General features: G+C 36.5%; 1 protein-coding gene across 1 annotated transcript in view; it reads right to left on the bottom strand.

The window, feature by feature from the left end:
- Positions 1 to 27754, bottom strand: part of FMN2 (formin 2) — a 187112-nt gene that overhangs the window by 26084 nt on the left and 133274 nt on the right. Inside the window, 5 exon segments of the mRNA XM_087937054.1 lie at positions 4728 to 4779; positions 13425 to 13517; positions 23283 to 23403; positions 24737 to 24796; positions 27202 to 27348. Coding sequence (XP_087793180.1) covers positions 4728 to 4779; positions 13425 to 13517; positions 23283 to 23403; positions 24737 to 24796; positions 27202 to 27348 — 473 coding nt within the window.

Consider the following 27754-nt stretch of genomic DNA (forward strand, 5'->3'; position numbering starts at 1 on the left):
AGACTATTACAAAGAGAACATGCACTGAAATAAGCATGAAAATGGTTTATAATAGCTATTTAAAATAAAATAAAATAAATATTTCTATTTTTAGTTTTCTTATATGTCTGCTATGAATCCTGCTAGGAGTTACTGGAGTAGGAATTTAAAGCATTGCTGCTTATACAACTGCCTCCACTCTTATTACCAGAAGTTCACAGTTGCTACTATGATACTCAAATAGAGACATGTGCATTTGCATCAGAGACCAGCTGAGAAAAAAGGACTACTGCAACATCACCAGTAAAGATACTTTGCTGAGAAACCAGCAGCACCGCTTAGGAACCATTGGATATGGGAAAATATTCATATGCCATTTTAAATAATCAGTCATAGGGATGCTTAAAGGACTGTGTTATGATATAATCATGCATTTTTCAGAATTTGCCATGGTATATCTTTTATATATCATCCAAATGTCAAGGAAAGAACATACTGTATGTGCATGACAATAAATAATAGCTAGTTAGTTCTAGAAACATACCAAACAGTGAAGCACATAAAATCAAAAGCACACACAGAAACAATCTATAGAAAAGGAAGTCCAGGACAGCAAAAATTATTCATCATGATTACTGGAAAAAAATTACTATGAAATACACACTTTCAAGAATTGACACACAAAGATGCACCACAGAATCCCATGTTTCACCTTGAAACATATATGTGAGCTTCTCTTTTGACTTTGCAGTATATCCACATACATACAGATGCCTGGGTTCATTTTCCTGCTTTCCCAGCTACCTTCCCTCCATCCGATATAAACTCTTCAAGACAGATAAATTGTTCACTTTCAAATTTCTTTTAAAAAATGGAAGCTCAAATAATAATTGAGCATCACAAGCAATTTAAGTAATTGTCCTTGACTTATGACCATTTGTTTAATGATTATTTGAAATTAAGACAGTATACAATTATTATACAAAGTGACTTATCACCAGTCCTCACACTTATGACTGTTGCAACATTCACCTCTTTACATGATCAAAATTCGGGTGCTTGGCAACTGGCATGTATTTTACAACAGTTGCAGTATCCTGGGATCCCATTGTCACCATTTGCAGTTTTGGGGGGCGGCGGGGGGGGAGCTTCCAAAGAACAAACTCAATTGGGAAACCTGGATTGGTTTAACAGTTGTGTGATTTGGTTAACCACGATGGCAAAAAAGGTAGCAAAATCAGCTGGGATTCACTTAATAATCACATGGCTTAATGATGGAAGTTCCAGTCCCAACTGTGGTCATAAGTTGAGAAATAGCTGTATCTAGCATTTAAGGGCTAAGTCAGAAAGTGAGATAGACAAATGAACTGATTTTTAAATTGCTTTAGGCCAGATAGTTCCTTAATTTGAGATTCTAGCTGTTTCAGTCAAAACTTATATAGCTTTTGCACAGAATGCTGAAGATCTCAGCTCTCCAGAAGAAAAGTAGAGACCTTTTAATTTTTTTCCCCTGATTTCCTAAAAATGGGATTTCTCTTTCTACCTCTCCACCTCTAAATTAAAGACACGGTGCTGATTATGCACACATCAAGTTTCACGCAGTTGAGTCGTTACTGAGCAGAAGGACACACATTTTTTTTTAAAAAAAAGATAACAAATTCCATTTTTGCCAGACCTATTTTTGTTAAAAAAAGGATCTCACATAGAATGACTGAGAAAAGACTTGGGGCTGAGATCTTGAAAAACAGTCTCTGTCTTCACTGAAAATTGTGAATGTTTATGCCTGAGACACTCTCAAGTCTTTCTTTTGAAGCAAGCTGTATTTTTCACTTGACTGTGTCAAATATTTTATGGTTTCTTGAGAACTGCTCATGAAAGCTGAAATTGGGAAGTGTCATATCTTTTGCTCTTGCACTTTATCAATATTATTCAGGGACTGATGTCATTGTTTGGGGCTGTATCACTTCAACTTTAATAACAGGCTGGAGCCTTCCTTGTCTGCCTGTGTAAGCTGGATAAACACAGAATGGTGTGGGGTTTTTTCTTGTCTCAGGATCCTTACCCAGAGATCACACAATGTGCTGTTATTGGGAAGTAAACATTTCACTTTTCTTTTTTGCTCGTGTGCCAGAAACCCATTTCTTGAATAAACACTTCACACTTTGTCGGTCTTAAAGTCACTAAATATGATAAATAAATAAAAATGTATACAGCCTTTCAGAAACGATTAAACAGCTCACTTCTGACAAATGAACAGCCAGAGACTTTATAGAATCCACAGGTCAAACATACCATTTCATTATGCGTGAAAGATTAATTTTCCATTTCAGCTCAACTGATAAACAATTAGATTTTTCTAGAAGCATTGTGCTTAAAACAGTATCCACTTGAAGAACGTTTTAGCTATTTCATTTTCTTTCATGGCTGGTTGGCTTTACAATGCCATAGAGAGGCAACGTTTGTAAAACCGTTTTTCCATTTCAAACAATGAATCAATGTTTTCTTGTCATTCTAAGACATGTAATCATGACATAGACACTCTGTGGCACATAGTCACTTCAAAAAGAAAAATCCAACCACATTAAATCACATTAATTGTGCTTCAGCTAATCCATCACTGCAGCTAGCAGTAACTCGTCTATTCACCCAGTGCCTAGCTATTTTACCCATGATTAGCAGAATGCAACTAATCTCTTATTTATTTAGTTTTCTTGAGCTCTCCTCTCACCCTCCGCCCCAAAAGTGTCTTTGACATTGACATAGTTTGAATGGTAAATAAAATTTTGACAGCATGTATACGTTAGAGGAAGAAAAAAGCAACCCAGTTTACTGTGGTAATATAAAGGAGTATTTTTCTACACCATATAATATAAAAAGAAAATTATTATACAAACAAATTGCCCGCCTGTTGGTTAGCAATATTAAATGCTAAAAAAAATCTGAAAGTTCATACATACAAAGCAAGTTAAAGACATAGATAGCTGTATTTTTTTAAAAAGCATATTCACGATGACATGCATTTATGATCCCTGGAAGATTTTTTGTCTCTAAATGTTTCAGTGCCACACCTGTGTATTATAGGATGGAATCCAAAGGTAAATTGTTGTGAATTAATTTCCACAGAAGAATTCCTTTTTTCTTGCATCTTTAAAATCTGCTCTGGGAATAAACTGAACTACTATCTGAAATATATGGGGAGAGCATGAGTGGGAAGGAGGGGAGCTGGTAAAATCCTGCTATTTAGATAATCCTGTATTTAGACATTGATCACATAACAATGGATTATCACAGAGTTCAGTAACATAATGTGATTTTTAGAAAATCACAGCATGTTATGTTGTTGTTGTCAAAAGTTTAAAAAGTTAAAAGTTTTCAGTTAAAAAAGAGACAAAATAGAAATAGAAAACCAAAATCAGCCACCTGCTTCAGGGCTACTATTAAACAATGAAACACTGGCAAATTGGAGATTGCCCAATTGTTCATCTAAAGATGCTTTAATGAATTCTTAAGCACTACTGCAATAATTTTATAAATGCAATAACTGAAATATCCCCATATACAAAAGGTGAGATCAATCTCTCTCTTTCCCTTCCTTTAGTGTATTCTAATAGCCAGTTCTCATTACACATGAGAGGTATATTTTTCAAAGTGCAACTATAAATCTGCAAAAACATGACTATAATCGATCAAGGATATAAGAACTCAAAGACTTTATGTGGCCCATGTCTTCAAGACTGCACAGTTCCTTCCTTCTGTCTACTCATGCAATGCCTCTAAGTAAAGTGTTTTCAATTTAACAGAGTTTTTTTCTGCCCAATATATGAAGACTTAAATTAAATAAATATTTGAGATTCAGACTTCTCCAACCTTTTATAGAGCGAGAAGGAGACTAAGGCAAGCACCCAGGTATTTAAACTACTAATGAATATGAAGCAAATAATGGACAAATCACAGGTACAACCAAAATAAATTCAAAGCCATTTAACCTAAGGAAACATTCCTAACCTAATTAGGAATACATTTTTCCTTAAGGATGTTCTCTAGTGTTCCTAACATTTCTAGAATCTGTTTGGACTTAGGCAGAGATGCTTACATATATAAATACTTAATTTTGTAAAGCCATGATTCAAAATTTGGCAGCTCTGTCATTTCCAGTGGATTTGGAAAACATGAATTTTAAGAATTGGCTTTAATAGCAGTGGAAATTTCTAAAATATATTCCATTTGTTACTAAAACCAGTTCTTAAAGTAAGCCGCATTAGCAAGGAAATTGCAAAAAGGAAGAGAAAAGAAATTGTGCAATAACAACTAAAAAGTCTTCAAAGCCTCAGTTCTTGCTAATGCTTACATCATTACTGAATTAGACAGACAGCAGTGGGTTCTTTGCAAACTTAATTTGACACATAAAAGCAATGTTGAATTTTCAGTATGATTAATAATTTAATACCATCTTTTTTCCTTTCCTTTGTATGTAGTGGGGAGCCTTAAATATAGAATAAGAGTAATGCATCTGTTTTTAGTCTAGAGAAAAATTCCCACAATTTCAAGCAAACAACCACTTTATTTGAGTGCTTTGTGTAGCACTGTAGTAATTTCAGCAAAAGCCTAAATAATATGTGAGAGCACTTGCTACCCAAAGATCTCAAATAAACTATCATTGCATGATTGTCCTTTAAGATTTCTTTCATGATCTAGGATCAATGGGTATCAAAGGAAATCTTTTCAAATTAAACTTGTTCATCTCTCACCTTTTGTGCGTCTCTGCCAGAGATTTTTCTTCCATCTCATGGTCAGTTTTAGCTAAGTAACAAACAGAAAATAAAGTTATAGATAAATAAAGTTATAAATAAATTGTTGCAGTGATGTTATTAAATAAGCTCTCATTGCACATACTCTGGGGGAGAAAACTAATGTCTCGGGATTATTTACATGCTTCTTGAATCAACGAGCCTGGCCTTCACTTTAAAATCATGAAATGTAGAGTTAGTACATCCAGAAAAAGTTTAAGAGTTGAGTTTAACACCCCTGCTGTATTTGATACCTTTTGATGTTGTGTTGTAATATAAGATGAATTCTCCCTTTTGGCAAATTATACTAATCAAAAGTTACTGTGAAACTCTGATTTACCTGTAATTACACAAGCACTTATATAGTTATTTTGACAAAAGCTGAATAGAAGCTAGACTTAACAAATCTTAGTGAAATTTTTTTTGGATATGTTGACTGCAGTTAGTGAGAACTTGCCAAACATTTGGTCCAAGAGACTTGAAGAAATAGTTAAACTAAATAGGACAATAGAATATCAGAACCATTAAAGTTTCTATTGTGTCTACCATTAGAAGTTAAATTACATTGAACTAAATTAGGTGTTAATTTAACTTAATGCTGAAGCAGTCTATATCATATTAACAAGAAGTTTCACATAGGTTTTCTTCGTCATTCTCCTTCAGTGATTTTTTGTTGTTTTTGTTTTTGTTATGATTGTGTAATGATCTTTGAAAGCTGTTTCAGAGCATCCTGGTGTATGAATGTACCACTTGTCTGTAACAGTTTAAAGTGACCACTCTGTTATTAATACTACATAGAGTTTTCTTTTTCTCAAATCCCAATCATCATCTCAACACCCCATCATTAGACAAAATGCTTAGGAGAAATTGAAAAATGACTACAACCACTTTTAAAAACCATGTTTTTAAAATAGAAATTTGACCACTTTTTTTGTTAAGAACCATTGACAAAGGATACAGAAAGATAAAGCTTTGTTAATTCATGGAAATGAGATCCAACTTTCAGGTAATCTGGATGTATGATTCCACATATTTTCATCATATTGATTTTACAACCCTTGGAGACACAGAGTTTGATGACAGGGCACCCAATTTTCCCATTAAGTTATCCACAATAAGAGTCAATGTTAAACTCAATTAAGTTAAGGCTCACAAACATGCTTCTTGGGGTTGGACAGCAGGAAAAACATAACATTAGCTTCACAACCATTTCATTTTGTTCTAAGCCTGCAATTTAACATTAAGCCAAATTGGGCCTGGAGCCAAATAAATTTGAACTGGGTAAAGCATTACATAATTATCCTTTGAGCAGAGGTATACTTTTTTAAAAGATTTTCCTAGTATAGGAAGGTATGTTAGTGAATGTTACTGCAGTGTACAATTAACATATAAGTGAACCCCTAGAATGAAGGCAAATATACATGTTGCAGGATAATGTTACAGGATCCAATCTGGGCCAATGTACAGGACCAGAGGTTTAGTCTTTTGAGGACCAAATATCTAGAGTTCATTGCCAAGCTTATTCATTTCTGAAGGAGCCACTTGAAATGGCAGCGTTTTTTTTTCATTCTTGCTTATTCCATGGACATGTAATCTTGTGTAAAACTGATTTATACAAACTTTAGACATTTTAGTTTTAAATCATGAAATGTGGAATGTTGTTCAATTAGTTTTCTTAAACTATTAAAACGTTATACCATAAAAATATGGATTGTTGTTCAATTAGTTTCTTGAAACTGTTAAAACATTATACCATAAAAAGGAGATCAAGCAAAAGAGATGAAGATTCCTGCACTATAGGCAGGATATTGGACTAGAAGACTTCCAATGTCTCTTTCAACCCTATGATTCAAAGATGTATCTCCGTTTCCCCCCTCCTCCCCTTAGGACAGTTCATAAAAACTTTTCTTTTCCAGAATAAGCCTCTTGGAGATGAGAAGGGCAAGAATATGAGAACAATATGTGCATGACTGCATTCCCACTCATGCTAGTAATACTATTGCTAAATTTGCAGATGATACAACAGTGGTGGGACTCATCTCCGGGCGGTGGGGGGATGAGTCTGCCTACCAAGATGAAGTGGACTGGTTGCTTTCATGTTGTGGAGAGAATAACTTGGTCCTCAAGACCAATAAGACCAAAGAGCTTATAGTGGAACAGATCAGACGTCCAGCTCTTGCTTATCAATGGAGACTGAGTGGAGCAAGCGGCCAGTTTTAAGTTTCTTGGTGTTACCATAAAAGAGGAACTGGCCTGGGATGCTCACATTGCAGCCCTGGTCAAAAGGGCCCAGCAGAGATTATACTACCTGAGACTTCTCAGAAAACAACAACTGAATGAAAAATTGCTGGTGACCTTCTACTGCTGCACCATAGAGAGCATTTTAACATACTGCACCTCTGTATGGTTTGCCAATTGCACAGTGGCAGATAGGACAGCACTCCAGAGGGTTAACATCATTGACCAGAAAATCATTGGTTGCCCTCTCCCCTCTTTGGAAGAGCTTTATAGCTCCCGCTGCCTTAAGAAAGTTCAAAACATTCTCAAAGATCCATCTCATCCTGGGAACCCTTTTTTAAAAAAAGTATTACCATCTGGCAGACAGTACAGAATAATAAAAACATGGACAAATAGGCTGAAAAACAGCTTCTATCCCAGGGCAGTAGCTCTTTTGAATTCTGCTGTATAGTGCAGTATAGGTGAGGTTTCAGGGGTTTTTGGTTCAATGTGTGGAAGGAGAAGGATGTGTGTTTGTATTTATTTTCATGGTCATGATGTGCACTGAAGATGGTGTTTGTACGAGGTGCAATGACAATAAGGTAAACTAAACTAAATTAAACAATAACCAGCACTGTGACTCTCTTTATGATTGTGTGGGACATAGGATAAAAACAGAAGTAGAAACAGAGAACATGGGAATACTTTTCCACTGTAGATAAAAACTGTACAAGTAATAACAAGTCCAGAAGCTTAACAGAACAATGAGAAAACATGAACCAATGTAGATGAGTGATTGCTATCAACAGTCCTATGCCACATGTCTTACTCTTGAAAGAGGTGGGAAGATGACACAAAACTATGTACAGAAATAACTAGAGAAAAAGGAGCTAATAATTTCTGACTCTCAGTGCCACATTCATACTGCTTAGTTACTGGATCTTAACTCTTAATAAAAGGCAACTGATACTGGGAAGGCTTGTGATGAATAACTGTTGAAATATAGGTATCTTGAAAGAAAGTATGCTTAGCATGAAGTAAAAAAAAAAAAGATAGCAGGCAATTTCTGCATTACAGCCAAAAATAAATTTGCTGAATGTTCTTGGAGACCAAAAGTTTCATTGTTGTTTCATGAGCTTGCAATTGTAAGAATGGCAATTATTTTTCAAAGAAAAAGTCATCTCATTGACTAAACTAAGAACTGGATTCAGAAAGACACAACAAATGGAAAAAATGACGAATCATATTAATGAGAAAAAGGTTAAAGATTACTTCCTTTCTAAGAACATGTATGGAACAAGTCCATAGAAGCCAAGCTCTCAAATGGAATATAAAGAATTACCCATAGTGATGAAACCCAATCTTATTTTTTACTAATGTTTTTAATTAAGTTAAGGAAATTATTACACACATCTGTTGAGAAACTTGTACACTGTCCTGAAAAAAGCTGAGTCTCTTTATAATCTTTATGAACTATGGAAAAATTAAATTAAAAAAATGAAAATTCCATATTTAAAATAAAAAAGAGAAATCAACATTCTCTTTAAATACCAAGGTATACAGAAAGCATCCTGATATCTTGAAATCTTACAGTGGAGTTCAGATTGCAACTCCCATCATCTTTGATAGGTGGACATGCTGGCTAGAATCAATGGGAACCGGAATCAAATGATGTCAGGAGTACTGTCAGTCTATTTGACCTTAAAAGAAACATCTCAACTTCCCAGGGTAACTAAACATTAAACTGGTATGAAAAATCACAGATGGAATGCAGCAAGAAACTTGTCATCTCCTTGTCGGAATGTTTCTGCATGCTTACTGATTTTGATTTTCCTCATTCCTTTGCTACATTTAAATAATACTCACATGGTAAAATTTGGCCATATTTCAAACAGCAAGATGGATAATGTGAATTTTCCACATTTAAATCAATACAGCTCTTTAAACAGAAGTGTTAAAATATTGTGCATATCAGTAGTGGGATTTAAATTTTTTTACTATCAGTTCTGTAGACGTGGCTTGGTGGGCGTGGCAGGGGAAGAATACTGTAAAATCTCCAGTCAGAGGTGATATTTGCCAGTTCTCCGAACTACTCAAAATTTCCGCTACTGGTTCTCCAGAACTGATCAGAACCTGCTGAATCCCATCTCTGGTGCATACATGTAGCAATGTATTATAATGTATTTATATGTGATTAACTTAGAAATCAGATTGAAAATGGTTGTAAAATCATGCAATGACTTAACAATCACATCATTTAGCAACCAAAATTCTGGTCCTAATGTTAGTTGTAAATTGAGGACTGCTTGCACACACACACACACACACACACACACACACACACACACAGTTCTAGCACCCAGGCATTTAGACATTTTCCTTATTTTAATTAGGACTTTTTATTCTTAGCACTTTAATACAACTATATCAAAAAGGAAGAAATCAGAACATTTGACATAAAATAAATTATAGAATCATATGGCCATATGATTTCTTCCTTTTTGAAGAAAAGGGACTTTGGAGACCTTCTAGTCCAATCCCCTGTCTTATGTGAGCTGCCAAAATAGGTAATCAAAAAGGCAGAAAGTGGAAGCTCCTAATTATCATGTAATGGCAATCCAGATATTTGGAAGTCCAGATAAACTAGCGCTAATATTTCCCTACAGGATTATGTTAATTATGGGAATTAACAGATGTCTAGGGCAAAACTAATTTCCATTTCTGGTTAGATGCCTTTGGGACAGAAGTTTATAAAGTTTATAAAACAGATAATTTTGTATGTGACTTAGAACTACGTCTGCATTAAATATGTGGAGTTTGAGGCTGCATTAGATAGGAAGATTATGGAAAGAAAGAAATAAGTCCAGCTGCCAGGACTCAACTTCTAGACCTGGATGACTGAGAAGCTTCATCAACATATCTGGAAGCAACCTAGTTTCAAGACAGTAGTTGCTATTGCTAGTTGTAAGTGAACTCCTTATTTCCTAGAAATCCTTTTCTTACAAGATTTGGGGAAATCTGCTTTCAACCGATAGATGAGGCAATACGAAGAAGATTAGACTGAGCAGAAGAACTTGTGTACAAAAAAATACAAAGCGTGATTTCCTTTTTTTTTTTTTTAAAGGAAATGTTTAATCCATGAACTGCATATTGGAGAACTATATACTCACTGTTAGATTTAAGAAACGAAACTTCAAAAATTGTTTTGAAATTATTTCCTGATTACATCCTTGTACAAACAAATCTTCAAAGTGGTCCTTTTCATTTTTATTTATTTTTTCCACAATGGAATGCTGGAAAGAAATGCCCTGAAGGAGCTGTCTGTCGATCTGTCTGTCTGTCTGTCTGTCAGCATGGCAAGTCTTGCCAAAGTGAAAAGAGCAAGTCTTAGTTTGGAGTGGAAGAGATGCCAGCAAAAGAAATATCAAGTTTGAAAATGGACTGGATTCAGTTAGGGGCTGCAGAGATTTCCCCCCTCCCGTTCAGTCCTATGGGAGAGGTGGCTGGATAGCAACCTGGAATGCTGCTGGCTGCTCCATTCTGAAGCCCTCCGCCCTCCTGGTCATGTGATCCTGGGTGGGCCTCCAATGAAGGGGTTGGAAAGAATTTCAGAAGCCGTGCTCTGCATGCTTTCCTTGTTTTGCTTGTTCTCCATTATCTGTATGTGTCCAGTCTTGCGGAAGCAACCCGTTGATTAAATCGACCTCAATAACAAATGACCATAGAAAAACCTATTGCAACTGAAGCCTATCAAATTCTCAGGCGGGAAAGAGAAATCCTGCACGGACTTTTTCAAGTTTGAATTTGATCCAGCCAAATAAAAATGAGAGGATTTTATATTCCAAGCTATATAATGTTACTTCGATTACAGAAATTAACCAAAGGTTTTGGTCATACATCTCCTATAGGGCATTTTTAAGAAAATAATAATACTCTGCTGGGAAAGATATTAAATGGAAATGACATCTGCATGGGAGAATTAGCTGACAAGAAGAGCGTATATAGGATCACTGCTTCCCTTTCCAATCAGCACATCCATGTCCTTTGCGGTACTTTTCTTTCTATAACAGAGTTTTTCCAGGTGGGAAAAACTGCCAAGAGGAATGTTTCTAAGGGGAGTGGGAGGAGAAGAGGCTAGAGAAAAAGTTGAAATCAGATGGAGATATGATACAATTGGGAAAAGAGCCCCTTTCTTTCCATCGGGGTTCCTACTGTTTCTTTAACTGTGACAGATAAGTAAAGGGAAGTATGCAGGGGTGGGATTCAAATTTTTTAACAACCGGTTCTGTGGGCATGGCTTAGCTGGTGGGCGTGGCTTAGTGGTCATGTGACTGGGTGGACATGGCTTGGTGGTCATGTGACTGGCTGGGCATGGTCAATTCAACATCACTCACATCGAGGCACACATCTCCTCACATGGCCTCTCATGACTGTGGGGATGCTGCAACAGTCGTAAGTGTGAAAAATGGTCATAAGTCACTTTTTTCAGTGCCATTGTAACTTTGAATGGTCACTCCACACAAGCAAAGTACCAGCAAAGGAGGGGAAAGAAACTCCAGAGACATTCCTGAGAGAGGAAGTCTAGTCCTGCCAAGAATGTAATAAGGGTTAACGGAGAGGCAGTTTCTTAAGCAACATCAAAATGTTTCCTTCCTGCCTTCCTTACAGGATTAGGCCAGTAATTTCTTCTAATAACCGGTTCTCCAAACTGCTTAGAATGTTAACAACCGGTTCTAGCAACTAGGTGTGAACTGGTCGAATCCACCCTCTAGAAGTATGGAAATCAGTTTCAAGCCTTAGCAGACAGTGAAGGCTACATGGTAGGGAAACCAGGAATTATTCTCCAATTCAGATTATATGAATTTATGAATAATTTAAGGGCTACAAAAGATCACAAAGAAGGGGAGGAGTGTCAACCTATTTTCGAAAACACCAAAAGGCAAGACAAGAAACAATGGATGGAAACTAATCAAAGAGAGAAGCAATCTAGAACTAAAGAGAAATTTTCTAAGTGAGAACAATCAACCAATGGTATGGCTTGCCTTCAGAAGTTGTGGGTGCTCCATCACTGCAGGCTTTTAAAAAGAGATTGGAAGAGCCACTAGTCTGGAATGGTATAGGACAGGGGTCTCCAAGCATGGGAACTTTAAGACTTGTGGACTTTAACTCCCAGAGTTCTTCAGCCAGCAAAGCTGGCTGAGGAACTTGGGAGTTGAAGTCCACAAATCTTAAAGTTGCCATGCTTGGAGACCCCTGGTATAAGACAGTCATGGCTAACCATTTTCAGCTCCTGTGCCGATAATTGTGCATGCGCTCCTGCTCCTGCTCACGTACCAGTACGCAGAAGGCAATGCGTATGTGGGTGCGATTCCCCCCACCATGTACTTCCCCCTGTGCATACATGCCAGATACCTGACATTCAGCTGTCAGGTGGCAGTGTGCACGCATGCGCAGTGAGGCTCTTCCGGGCGAGCTCTCGCATGCCGGCAGAGATGGCTCAGTGTGTCACTTCCAGCATGTATGCCATAGGTTCGCCAACACAGGTATAGGATCTCCTGCTTGAGCAGGAGATTGGTGCTAGAGGTCCCTTCCAACTCTGTTATTCTGTTATTTGTCAGTCTTCTGATTCTTGGCAGAGTCAGCAGGTGTCAGAATAATTTAAATCTTCCATTATCACAATTGCATGCCTCTTTGAAATACTAGTCACCTGATATAGCAAGGCCTCATCTGTATCGTCTTCCAGTATTCTGGAAGAATACTGATAGTACATTTGTTAAGAATTTCATGGTACTACTACTACTAAAGACACTAGAAAGACACTTTCTCACTTCCAAAGTAGAAGTCCTTTTTTTCCCTTAAATAATTTGAGTGTGTGTATTTGTGCGTATGTTTCTGTGGGCATGATATTGTGCCTGCACAAAAGACATGATAAAGATCAATCACTGAAAAAAATGAAGTGAAGATGAAAAAGAAACTATGTCCTACAAACCCACATTTCTTTTTATATTTCCTGAACGTGACCTGGACATTTTTAGAAAATTCTTTGGATTTTGTTTCCAAAACAGATGACTGTCCAGAGGCAATCTGTAAATGAAATAACCCAGAAGTTTACAGGCCCTTTGAAAAATATCACCATGTATCTGGACACAAGTCAAAGCACCAGTTTATGAAACTGTCAAGAAACAAATGTTGGAAAATTGTTTCCAACACAGAATACGAACTCAGAAAACTTTCTTACTGAACAGCGGCCACTAATAGCATTCAGAAAGGGAGCACAGAACAGGTAAGCTATTTTGAAATAAGAAACCATCTGATTAAACTAATCTGCACATTTCTATGGCTCCAAAATAAAGAGACACGTCATTCACCATGTCTAAATATTGTTTCTACAACATTCTTGTGATAAAGCTCTGAAAGGTTAAATTACTAGTCATTATTTACCTTGACTAATGAATTTGTCCATGTTGTCTTTAAAAGGCTGGATGTGTTCTTCTAATGAAAACTGGCAAACCTTGCCTGCTTCTGTCTCACATGCTGAAAATTAAAGTAACATAAGGTTTTGAAATAAAATGTTGCTTTATAATATTCATTATAAAGAAAAGTAGACTTTCATTCATAGTTTCCCTGTGTTGGATCCAAACAGACATTTAGGATGTGTTGCAAAGACTGATTTCTCACTGAAAACGTACATGTTTTTGTTGGATTACTGCCACTTAGTCTGTCTAAAGTTTAATAATGACATATGATTGGTCACAGAAATCTATATAAATGTAATTTTTAATGTACAGGAATACAACTTCAATAGTTATAACTGGCAATGCTGCATATCTAGAATAAACATGTATCTCACTAGAAAAAAATCAGCATGCAGTATCACAGTAGCAATATCCTATCTGTCATATAAATGATGGATGCATACACAGGCAGAATCCAGTAGCAAATCTGAAAGTCACTTAAATATATTGGCCAAAGAAGAGCTCTTTAACATGCAGATCAGTACATCTAAATGTTACTATTGCTTTCATTCTCAAAACAAACAAACAAAAAGTATTGAATTCCACTGACTATTTCCACACCAACTGTAGGTGAAATGTGCTGAATAATTTATCTTTTATTATTACAGATTTAATACTCATTGTTAGATTTATAGCTTTTTCTTCAGAACTCAAAGATACATACATTATAACCTTAGTCCAGTTTTTCTCCAGTAGCCACCACATGGACAGGTTGTGGTAAGTGATAATAATAACTGATCCAAAGTCATCAGTGTGTTTCATGATCACCAAAGTACTTCAACCTGGGTCTTCTCAGTATAGATCCAACACCTTAAACACCCTATATTCTTACCATGATAAATCCATAAAATTCTCTTGCGAACAGGAACTGACATTCACAATTTAAGAGAAAAGCAGAATAAAATTATGATAGACCTTTAAAATGTTGAATGGTCTGCAAAGTTGTGCGTAACCGTAACCATTTATTTCAAATTATATCTGAAAAAACATCTGCTTATGCTCATGCCAAGATATTGAACTGAACAATGTATTTATCAGATTAGGTTATCGAGCTCAGAGAATTTAATGGTTATGCTTCATTGTAAACTTCAAATGTTAAACACAGAAAAGAGAAGTGATCTTAACTATTAAGGGTACACAGGTGTGGGTTTTATTTTGCCTATGGTCCTAAAATTTGGCAGAATGGCAATTAAAGTTTCAAATTTATAATAACTGGAATTAGGAAAAATGACATTTTGTGGTAAAACCCAATTTTTAAAAATTTAAAAAACAACAAAAGGAATTAAGGTAGCTTTTCTCATCTTGGCACCTTCCAGAAATAACTAGACGTTCTATAAGAAATACTTCCAATAAAAATTAAAGAAGATTAAGTCAAAATGTACTACAGCTATTTATTTGTTTAATTCCTTAACATTGCTTTTACATAAATATAAAATCAATGACATGGCTTTGAAAATAAAATAGATTTTGAATCAGTCCTAGAAAAGGTGCATTAAAATTGCATTGGGAAATGAATATTCATTTAAATCAAAACTGCCAAAAGTCTTAATGACAGTAGTAAGACTTGTTTAATAGGTGAGCCTGTTTTGATTTTTAAATTAACTAACATTTGCTGCTTGAAGAGATTAAAAAAACAATAATGGATCTGCCTTACAGGGATAAGGTTTTAAAACTTATCCACAAGAGTAAATCAGATAGCCAAAACTATTTTAAAATTCTGTAGAATCCTTTACTCAGTTACAACAATTTACCAGGGCTCAGATCACACATGCTTGTAAACATGTTTAACAACCCTACCATGTAAATTCTATTGACCTCAATGAGACCATTCATGGTTACCAAGTTTAGTGTTTATAAGGCTCTGTGTCTAAACAAATGTGATGTTGGGCCAATTACACAGTAAGTGTGGGAGCTGCGGTGCAATATAAGCTTGTTTTGATCGCTTATGTGGTTTCACTGACTTCTGTTGTCTCTTCAGGGAAAACCAGTCTGGTTTCTGACTTCAAGAGCAGAAAGTAGAAAACAAAATGTACATGTTTAGAGTAAAAAATGAACCATTGGCAATTGAAAATGGAGTGATTTTATTCTCTTTACAATGCTCAAAGCCTTGGACAAGGCAAACAATGATCCTCATCTAGAATATGCACACAACAGATTCAATATCACCTCTGTGTGTGTGTGTGTGTGTGTGTGTGTGAGAGAGAGAGAGAGAGAGAGAGAGAGAGAGAGAGAGAACGCTGACACATTTTGGCTACCAAGGTATAGGAGGAAATATTGATGTTATTATCAACAACAATTAATTAGAATCAGTACTTTGTATTATATCAATCACTTGTCATTTCTTTTGCCCAACTGAAGACAAAATAAGTGGATTCAATTTAAATTTATGGCATCACAAGGATGTGACAACTCACAGACACATATGTCTGGATTCCAAATTTGCTGCTGCTTCTGGTAACAATATGCTATTGACAAAATAGCATGAGATATCCACAAAAGGATAAGTCTCTTTCTCCAAATACAGCAGCTCATTCCCAAGCTTCTGGGTATATGTGAAGAATCCAATATGCATTGAATTAATTTGTCAAACCATAGCAAAAACAAAGAGAGCAAACAACAACAGCAAATCAATTAGAATGTAGATGGTATTAATATTAAAGAGTGGAAATGTTATGAAAGTTCAGCCAAACTTCTTTAGTGTATAGTGTATAGTGATGTACTTCCTTGTCTGCTTCATCTTAGTTTGGTGCACCTGGAGGAGGAGAATACTAATGTGCAAAATGCTGTTTGTTGATTTTGGTTTGGCGTTCAGCACAGTCATTCTCTAGTATTTGGTGAACAAACTGGGCCTATTAGGTTTTAATACTTCTTTATGTAACTGGATACTTGATTTCCTTATTGATAGGCCCCAGTTTGTGAGAATTGGAAGAAAAGTTTCCAATTCCATTTCCTTCCCCACAGGGCTGTGTCTCAAGCCTGTTACTGTTCACCTTGATGACCCATGAGTGCTGTGCCAAGCCTGCTACAAATCATATTGGGATGACATGGCAGGGGTGGGGCTTAACCTGGATGACAGTGAAGATTCTGGTGGACTGGTGCAATAAAACTAACCTGGTTTTGAATGTTAGCAAAACAAAGGAGATCATTGTTGATTTTGGAAAGAACTGGTATAGTCATACTCCAATTTGAATCAAGGTTGCAGCTGTGGAGGTGGTCAACAGTATTAAGTATCTGGGGGTGCAGCTAACTAACAATCTGACTTGGTCTCTTCATCTGTTCTCTTTAGTGAAGTGTGCAAACCATGTTTGCATTTCCTGCGTTGGATGAGGAGAGCACATCTTTCTCCTGTCCTGACCACTTTTTACACAGGCACAGTTGAGAGCATTTTAACTAACTGCATCACTGTTTGGTTTGATGGTAGCAGTGCCTCAAATAGAAGGTCCATACAGAGAGGGGTAAGAATAGCTGAGAAGATTACAGGAAGCTGATTTCCCATTATACAGGATACTGCTTATAAGCGCTATGTGCCTAGAACTTGAAGTATTATTAGAGTCCCACACCCACCCACTTCACAGTTAGTTTCTGTTGCTCCCCTCAGGAGAAGGATTTGAAATATCTATACAGACTACTAGATTCTGTAATAGCTTTGTTCCTTAATGCCACCTGTCTTGTAAACTCGCAGGATTCTTTTCTTTTTTTTTTGGCCATATATATGTATACATTCCAACTAGACTGTGATGTTTCTCTGTGTCCTCATATATGTGTGGGTATGTGAGTATATACATAATGGTTATTTTTTGAGAGCGGAATGCAACAAAATTTCATTTTAATGTATGCTGAGTAGGGTACATTTAAAGTGACACTAAAGTTTTTATTCTATTCTATTTTAACCTGAAATTGGAGGAGAGGATATTATAACACTAAATCTCAGTTGCTACGCCTCTGGAAAATGTATTAAAAATACAGTCAAATTTTACAAATTCAATACATGAATTGCCCCTGCAATTTAAAAATGGAAAGATATGTGTGTCATGAATGTATCTTATTTCCTGCTCTAAACATTCTTCCAAACAATTTTTTATTAATATATAATAGATATATGCATTTAAAAATATTCACTGCAAGATACTCATCTGATTTGACTGCCTCACACCCATACAGAAGTGGTAAAAGTTGGGAACTTTAAAGATATTTTGGAATGTCACATCCAAAGGGGAAATCACATTTGACTGTGGGCATACACCTTCTCCTTTTAGTTATTTGTTCTGGGAAGGGATTGTTCTGATTCAGCCCAATGACTGTTGGGGCTTCATAAGCTTCTCCAAGAAGAGCCTTGTTTGAAGCTTTAAGGATTGTAAGACATGACTCAGAGACTGGACGAAGTCTTGCCTTTCATTCACATATGGTTTCAGTTTAGAAGTCTGGATGCAGCAGTGTTTCAGTCAATTAACCCTTTCAGCCATATTTGCAAAGACTACTGCTGTCTGTGGATGCGGCAAGGATGATGAGCTGGCCACAAGAGCCTGCTCTGAGAAGGGTCAGCAGCAGTCATGCAAACCACTGAGAACTTGAATAGCCTTATTACCTTAAACTGAATCCCATCCAGAGATGCAGCTCTTGTATGCTGCTGTTCCTCATTCTACAGGAGAATAGTTTTGGAGTGTTTTTATATGTCACTCTGCAATGGAGGTCTATCTAAGTGGTTTAGGGTTAGCATGGCCTGGAGGTTCCTAAGAGTGATTCTGCACTGCCCTCTATTGGGGTTACTGACCTTGGTTAGACAGAAAGTTTGTTTTGTATTCCTATATAGCTGATAGATCATCTGACATGGCACTTCTCAGATGTATAATTTTCCCATTAAACTATGTTTCCCAACTTGGCAATTTAAGATGTGCTGACTTTATTTTCCATACATCTTAAAGTTGTTGAAGTAGAGAAACAGTGCCTTAAAACTTACACAAGTACATATGCATACATTAATCACACCGATTAATCACCCATTCAGAGCAAAATATAAGTTAGACATATTTATAGCATAACTGTAGAAAGCATCACAAGAAAAATGAAAACCTTAGGTGGCAGAAAATTAAAAATAAAGCTTCAAGCAAAATGATGGAATTTTCTATAGGGAATTATATTTTAACCTACTTACAACCTACATATTTCAATGGTATACTTCTTTCCTAATGTTGACTGTGAATCATATAGTACATTGTGAAGTAAATCGGAGTAATTCAAATAATAATATGGCATGTTCTCAATATTGTTCTATAATTATAAGTTATCATTGAATAAGATTATGACTTTTTCCACTTTTTTTTTGAGTTCATATTTACTGATCTTGTATTTTTAAAGTTATGTATAATCACGTAGATGTCTGAAAGTAAAATCTCTTAGATTCAAATCTGGATTTTGATACAGCTGGAATTTCACTTACTGAATTGTGGCTCAACTGAGCCGGTTTGTTTCACTTAGTTCTTATAATTTAGAGCAGGGAGTGGCTTTCCCCAGCAATGGATATCGTAACACCATGCCTCAAGAGAATACCTCTTCCTAGCAATATTATAAGATTACAAGTTTTTTAAAAAAATCATTTTATACCTGAGTTGTTTACAGAAGATTTAGCAGGTGTTTAGCATCAAGGGTGGCATGCTACAGACGCCTGAGCTAAAGTTTCCACCACTGTCTGCTACGATTTAAATAGTGCAACGCACACTTTTCCACAACATACATTAAGTTCTAACTAGTAAGTCCTTCTTTATTGATACTGGTGTTTTTACTGAGGGTGGCGGGGGGTAGGAGGGATATCCCTTTCGATTCAGTGTTGACTCCTGGTAACTGCCAGTAGTAATACTGCAATTTTTCTTGGCAAGATTTAGTAAATGATTATCCATTGCCTGTTTCCTAGATCTAAGGGAGTGACTGTCCTGAGGTTACCCAACTGGCTTTGTGCCTAAGGCAGGACTAGAACTTATGGCTTCCCTGTTAGCTCATTACCTTAATTGCTACATCAAACTGCCTTTTATTTATTTGCTTTTTTTTAAAAAAAGCAGAAAAATGTTTGCTTTTTAGGTTAATTAATAGAAGTACATAAAGTACTTCTTAATGTAGATACCAAGAGTTCCCGTGTACATTTTCTTCTTTAGAGGCCTTTCCTGTTCCCTTCATATACTATATAATAGATATAGATAAGAGGTAATTCCTGTAGGTGTCCAAGGTTTCACCCTTTGGAATAGCTTCTCTGTATGTATGTATGTCTTACTTAAGATCCTAAGAACCAACATATAAGTCACTCATAGTCACTTTGAACTGCAAAGTGGGTGGCAAATAAATAGTAATAATATTAATATCAATATTAATAACAACAACAGCAATAATAATAATAATAATAATAATAATAATAATAATAATAATAATAGTAGTAGTAGTAGTAGTAGTAGTAGTAGTAGTAATATCTGATGGCCATCAATCTTATTTCCAAGCTATTTTTTAAAATATCTAATAAAAATATTATGATCAAGTAAAGTGAGATTTTCAGAGTACCCCAAATTAAATTTCCCAAACTAGGATTACGCTGCAGCAAATTTTGAAAGAGGTTAGTCTAACACTGTGTCTTGACATAAGTTGGGAATAAGTTTATCTCAACTTAAAAGAGATTTACTTCTGGGTAGATGTGCATATTTGCAAAACTTTTTTTTCTAACTAAAACTGAAGCATCTTGAAAATGTGCACTTTAAAGTCCTATTTTCAGTTAGTTCTAAAATGTATGCGATTCTGGTGGGAGGGATGAAGCTTTTCAGAAATCGATATCAATATTACATGTAAAATAGCCTGCGTTGTTTCAATGGACCCAGCCATTCGATGAGCTTTAAGACAGTGAGGTAATTTAGGTCTTGTAGCAAGCACTAACATTTTGAGTGCGGAATGAGTGAATTACCAAAAGTCATAGCTTTTGGTCATTACCAAAAGACACAACTAGATCAAGAAACTCTGATGACAGTCAAGAGAGATCAAAAGCAGATCAGCTTGCTTAATAAACTCTGAGTCAAGGAACTGAGAAAGGCACAGCTGAGGATCCTGAGGAGAGCTGTGAAATTGAAGGGCAATTAATGGAGCCAAACTGGTAGATATATTAATAAAATCCTGAGCTGTCTCAGACCCTTTGTTTATTAGAATGTCTGTCTGGTATATAACAGATTAATACCCAGCCACATAAAGCTTTAAAACAAAGGGAAAAGAAACAAGTGGCATCTGAAGAAGAAATATTATAGAAATTGTTACTTAGCTACAAAAATAAATAAAATAAAATAAACTCATATTCTTCCTTTTTTAAAAAAATCAGTTTAATTCTCCTTTTTAGCCCTATGTATACTAAAGGTATCTGCCTGATTATGTACCCTAAAATAAATATTGTAATTACAAAAATAGTACTGGTTTGTTTGAGAGCCAATTTGATGTAGTGGTTAAGGTATCAAGCTAGAAACCAGGAGACTGTGAGTTCTAGACCCACTTTAGGCACAAAGCCAGGTGAGTGACCTTGGATGTGTCACTTTTTCTCAGTCCCAGAAAGGAGGCAATGACAATTATTTCTCAGTCTTGAATATATGGGGACTTCAACTCCCACAATTCTCCAGCCACCTTGGAGATATTTACATTTTTTATCGCAACTTTATGCTGTGTTTCAATTTTCATACATCCGTTCATTTGCATTCCAAAAACCTATTTTCTGCTCAGTCCAATGCTTTCATTATTTTAATCCAATTCCCAAAGCAAAAGCTGTTTTTAGCCTCTATATTTACTATGGTTACTATTTACTAGTATCTACTGTATTAATCAATTAATCAATATCACACACACTAACAAAAGTGTTGATATTTTGCTCCACTATGTATTTGCTTTTGCTGTATTATGGTGCTTCTGCTATTTTTAAAGCCTGTTTATCCAGTATGAACAGTTCCTTTTGGAGTTCTCTTTGTGAATCACCAGTCTTGGTTTCAATCCTTGGGGACCCAGAAAATGAGGGCCTGCCTATATAATGGAAATCAAAGTTTAGGGAAAGTGTCTAGAGCCAAAGATATTAATTTTGACAGCTGGAAAAAGTTAGTATATTTTATATCAGTTTTCTTGGCAGGAGACATGTCTACCCCCCCCTCATTCTTTCTCTCGGTCTCTCTCATTCGTTCTCTCTCTTTCTCTCTTATATAGTATTACATATCTATAATCCTTACAATAGGCCCTTAAGACCTGCCAATATTACTATTCCATATTAGCATTAGCATAGTGGGGAGAAGGTTGAGGCTTAGAAACAGAACTAGAGCAGGACACAAAATGCTTCACTATGTTTGTGGGCAGAGCAACTGGATGGATGGTTTCTCCTACAATTTCTCCAAGGTGACCTCCCACCCTGATAACTGCTTTGAAAAGATGGGATGAATTCCTCCTAAAACTTCTCATGGGATTTAACTGATGCATTGGGAATCAAACAGAATGCGTACCACTGAAGAGATATTTCTAAAATAAAGAACATTTTCACATACCCTTTGGCTACATTTTAGCACAAAAAGCCTGAGGCTATCACGTTCCCTTCTTGAAAGGAAGTTTAAAGTTTCTTGACCCAAACAGGCCTGGCTGCCTAGCTTCCTGATTTGGACACTGCATTTGCCACACAATTAAGATAAAAAGGAAAAAAAAAACATAGTAGGGATTTTTTTCCCCTTGATCTGTGCTAGACAGAACAATAGTAAATTGCTTTAGAGAAACTAATACTTGTGGAAGAGATTTGAACTGAGCACTTTCAAATCTTTCTATTCTTTGCCCAATCTCCTAGGATTTCCACATAGGTTGCAGAAACATGCAGCAACCTTGGTGGATCAGGATTATGGAGGATTTTTTTTTTTCAACTTGGCAACAGAATTATATAAGTGTCTGTATGGATAGAAATCAGTGGTGGGATTCAAATTTTTTTACTATCGGTTCTGTGGGCATGGCTTGGTGGGCGTGGCAGGGGAAGGATACTGTAAAATCTTCAGTCAGAGGTGGTATTTGCCGGTTCTCCAAACTACTCAAAATTCCCGCTACCGGTTCTCCAGAACTGATCAGACCTGCTGAATACCACCTCTGATAGAAATCCTTCTGAGTTTCATAAAACTAATTTCTGGGTAATTCTGCATGGGATGTAGCTGAAGAAGTCTCTGAGGTTTGTTTTTAGAAATATACCGATAATTTAAAAACAATCTTCAGCAATTCCTAGATGTAATTTGATTTCATGTATGTATGTATGTATGTATGGTATTCAGCTTTGTTCGGATATTTTCCCAAGTCATTATAGTTGTGCTTTTAAAGTTGTGGCAACGTTTTGGCAGAATCTCATCTGCCACCATCAGGCTTCAGACAAACACTATACAGAAGCCCGATGATGGCAGATGAGATTCTGCCGAAACGTTGCCACAACTTTAAAAGCACAACTATAATGACGTGGGAAAATACCCAAACAAAGCTGAATACTATAGATATATATATATATCTTATTTAAAATAAAATGGATAATTTCAGATTTGCAATTGAACTTTTTGCCATTTCCTTTCTTAAAACAAGTCCATCTAAATCTTTAAATATAGTTCAAAATGCAGCCTAAGGTCTGACACATTTCTGTAGTTGAGAATTTGACTGTCATGGTGGCTTTCTTGTTGCCATTTCTTGTACACTTGATTAGAGGTGTTTACCAGCATGTTCCAATGTATCTGCCAGCATGTTCCCATGTCTGCCTAGAAGTCAAAGCTTTTACCTCTCAAGTCTTTTCTCAGTTTGCGAAGATCCTTATTGAACTCTTCAAATTTTAGCTGAGAAACTTGAAAAAGATCCTGTGGTTCTGGAAGAGGGAAGATGCATTGTTCTTTGCCGGCATCCTAGTAAAACAAGGTTGAATAGATAACATTGAGACAAGAACTATATATTTTTCTCCCTTTCATTAAATATATTATCAAAGTGATTCAAGAGCAAGTATCACTTAAGGCAGGGGTGGGGAATCTGCTGCCTTCACATTACTTTGCTTTGGCTCAGCTAAATTTCTGTATTAGTGATAATATAATCTGTAAAGGGAATGTTCTTGATTGGGTGGCATTTAAATGTCAGAAAAAAAAACAATTCAGTGACAAACTTAAGAGCTGGTTTGATATAGCAGTTAAAGTATCAGGCTAGAAACCAGGAGACTGTGAGTTTTACTCCTGCCCTAGGCCTGGTGACTTTGGGCCAGTCACTCTCTTTCAGCCCTACTCACCTCCCAAGATTGTTGCTATGGGGAAAATAGGAGGAGGAAGGAGTATTAGCAGAGGTGATATTCAGCAGGTTCTGACCTGTTCTGGAGAACCGGTAGCAGAAAAAATTGAGTAGTTCTGACTGGCCCTGCCCCCATCAATTCTCTGCCTCCCAAGTCCCAGCTGATCGGCTGGGTCTTCTTTTGTTGCCTCACACAGAATGAAGCAGGAAAGCAGGTTAGTGGGGTGGGGAGGGAATGGGATTTTGCAGTAACTTTCCCCCAGGAGTGGAGTGGGAATAAAGATTTTGCAGTATCCTTCCCATGGAGTGGAGTGGGAATGGAGATTTTACAGTGTCCTTCCCCTGAGTGGGGTGGGAATGGGGATTTTGCAGTATCCTTCCCCTGCCACGCCCACCAAGCCACATCCACAGAACCGGTAGTAAAATTTTTTTGATTCCCACCACTGAATATTAGATATGTTTGCCACCCTGAGTTATTGATAAAAATAAAGACAGGATACATACATACACAAATCCAGTCAGTTCTGCTTTGTTTTGACAAATTTTAGCCAGTGATACTATTGAGTAGTGTGTTAGCAACATCTTTCACTTTTGAAAGTATCTAAGCCATCAGCAAACAACAACCAAATTTATCAACTGCCTTCATTGCATGCTTAAGGAACCAGAAGATAAAAAGATGACATTCAATATTGTGAAAGAAAGCTCTTGAACATGCAACATTTTTTAAACTTGCCTTCACACTGCACAGTTCCTGTGCCCTTAAACACCTTCCTTAGAGGTTGAGAAATGATAGTTGAGGTGGAAAAAGCAGATTTTGAGCACATATGAAAGGATTTGTCACCTTATTCTTAGTTCCCTCAAGAAACTACCCTACTAGATCTCACCAAAAGTTTTTATATTAAATGACAGAAACAAAAACTATCTCAAAAGAAAAAAAAGGTTAAACTGGAAGTTCATACTTACTTCATCAAAATTGCGCAAATAATATGAGACAATATATGACAGAAGACTCCTGCTGTTATCCTGTATAAGGTCAAAATTAAATAGCGTTTATATATGAAGTATAGAGACATTTAGATTGAATAATTTCTATTTGTATACATTTGGAGCACAGGTAATCCTCAGATAACACCACTTGTTCAGCAGCCATTCAAAATTATGATGGTGCTGAATGGGGAGACTCATGACTAGTCATAGTAGCTGCTGCTGCTGTGCGATTGTGATTTGAGCACTTGGTAACCAAGTTGCAATTATGATTGTAGCAGCATCTCGCCATCACATGAGGAGCGCTGGTGGTTGCAGTGGTTAGAATGCAGTATTTCAGGCTAATTCTGCCCACAGTCTGGAGTTTGATCCTGATGGGTTGTAGAAAACTCAGTTTTCTATCCTTCTGAGGTTAGTAAAATGAGGCCCCAGATTGTTGGGGGCAATATGCTGGCATTGTAAACCACTCAGAGAGTGCTGTAAAACACTATGGAGTGGTATATAAGTCTAAGTGCCATTGCTATTGCCATCACATGTTGTGATATTCACTGCCAACTTCCAACCAGCAAAGCCAATGATGAAATTATCAGGACTTCTCAAATGGTAATCATGTGACAATGTTTGTAACTATAATGTGGAATTCATTTAACAACTGCAATTGGACTTGCTGGAACTGCTGTTGTAAGTTGGTGCAGTCATACAATGTCACACTTTATGAGATATCTTAGCGATGGAATTGCCAGTCCCAGTTATCATCATTAAGTGAGGACTACCTGTGTTATGCAAGAAAGCAAATGAACCCCAAAAGTGGAAGTGAAAACAAAATCAAAAGGCTTCCATGCATGTATGCAACAGATAATATATATTTTTAATATCACCTTTAAGACAATATGATCATTTTATAGTAAAGGCAAGAATTCTAAGAAATGTTGAAATGAAAGCCTTACAAATGATCTTTATCCAGTTTGTAATTTTTTTTATGTTACTGAAATATATAAAAAAGGAAAATATACGCCAGCAGTGGGAAGATTACTTAGACATTTTATAAATTTATTGTTAAATGGAACACTTATAAAGTTTTAAAACCACTGAATATGTTTTTTTTTCAATATTAATAGAATATGTTAGCAATAAACAGGATTTTGTGATAGATTAATTTGTCAGGTTCGGGTTTCTTCCATGAACACAAGTTTATTTTAATCCATTTCACTATGAATCTACAAATTTGGAAGAAAAAATAGTATAAAGCTAACTGATCATTGTTATACCTCCTGGTACATCCCTTTTCATATATTTTTTTCCTAATTCACATACAGGTGGTCCTCAACTTAACACCACAATTGAGCCAAAATGTTTGTTTCTAAGTGAGAAATTTGTTAAGTGAGTTTTGCCCAATTTTATGATTTTAAAAATCACTGCATTTATTACGTTAGTAACATGGTTGCTAAGTGAATCTGAATTCCCCAATGAATTTGCTTGTCAGAAGGTCACAAAATGTTGACCACATGACCCATGGACCTGCGACAGTCATAAATATGAACCAGTTGGCAAGCATCCAACTGTAAATCACATGGCCATAGGGATGCTATAATGGTCGTAAGTGTCTCACGTCACCTTTTTTCAGTGCCACTGTAACTTTGAACGGTCACTAAACAAAATATTATAAGTTGAGGACTACTTGCATTTTTTTAAAACATTTTGTTAGGCTTTGAATTACAAACTACAAAAAACTGTAATTCCAATTTTGTGGACATTAAAAATGAAAATTGTGCAACATCAATTTGTTACACACCACTAGTATCCAAGAGTTACTACCATGTTTCTCATATAATAAGGCCGGGTCTTTTTTTTTTTGAGCCCCCCAAAAATGGCTAGGTCATCTTTTCGGGGGTGACTTAATTCCCCCCCCCGCATCTTCGGGCGGGCGGGCGGCGACAGCTTGGATGTTGACCTCGGCATTGGTGGGGCACTTTGTATCGGGGTCAACACAGGCAGCACCATATCCGGGTGTGCAACAAAAGTACTTCCTAACGGCAAGCCCCCCCGACATTTCCCCCGCATTTTGCATGTTTTAATATAGGCCTTAATTTGGGCGGAGGGGCTTAATTTCATTTCATGCCTATAAAACCTGCTGGGACTTCCTATTGGGGGAGGCCGTATTGTTGGAGAAATAGGGTATAAGACTAAATAACATAATAACATGTATTATCTCTACATGTGGAGATTTCTTCCTCCCTCCCTCCCTCCCTCCCTTCCTTCCTTCCTTTCTTCTTCCTTCCTTCTCAGGTTCAAACTCCTGGACTGAGCAGTGAGTCAGCCTGCAGTACTAACCATTGCGCCACCACAAGCACTACAAGCACTGTAATCATGGGCCTTTCATGTTTAATAAAGCAATACAGCATATTAAATGCCATAATAATTAAGGCATGGGAGGTAAAACTTACACTACTCTTGACATCTTTGAGTTTGGGAAGTATGTCTAGTCCAAAGCCATCGGCTTGTCCTCTTGTTCTATTTCCACCATTCATGTAATTCCCAAAAGCCAGGACCAAGCCTAGAACCCGCATAACTCCTGAGCCACTTTTCAACATCTGGGGAGACAAGATGCAGAGAAGTTACTGCAGAACACATTAGAAGCATTTCATTTTATTTAATAAAAAATGTACCAACACATAGCTATTGTCAAAATGATTTAATTTTAAGTAGTTCATAATCACATCAGGATGATCCCAAAATAATAAAAAATCTGAAACTTTAGTAATAATTACATTTCTAATTCCTTACTATTACATAGGTGTATCACTAATTAAAAAATCAAGGACATTTATATCTTGAGAAAAGGAGTTATTGAACATTTGAAGCCAATAGTAAAGGTAAAGATTCCCCTCGCACATATGTGGTAGTGGTTTCTGGCTCTAGGGGGCGGTGCTCATCTCTGTTACAAAGCTGAAGAGCCAGCGCTGTCCGAAGACATCTCTGTGGTCATGTGGCTGGCAT

Source organism: Pseudonaja textilis, chromosome 1 (genome assembly GCF_049901715.1).
Source record: "Pseudonaja textilis isolate UNSWEBS1 chromosome 1, rPseTex1.2, whole genome shotgun sequence".
Taxonomy (NCBI): domain Eukaryota; kingdom Metazoa; phylum Chordata; class Lepidosauria; order Squamata; family Elapidae; genus Pseudonaja; species Pseudonaja textilis.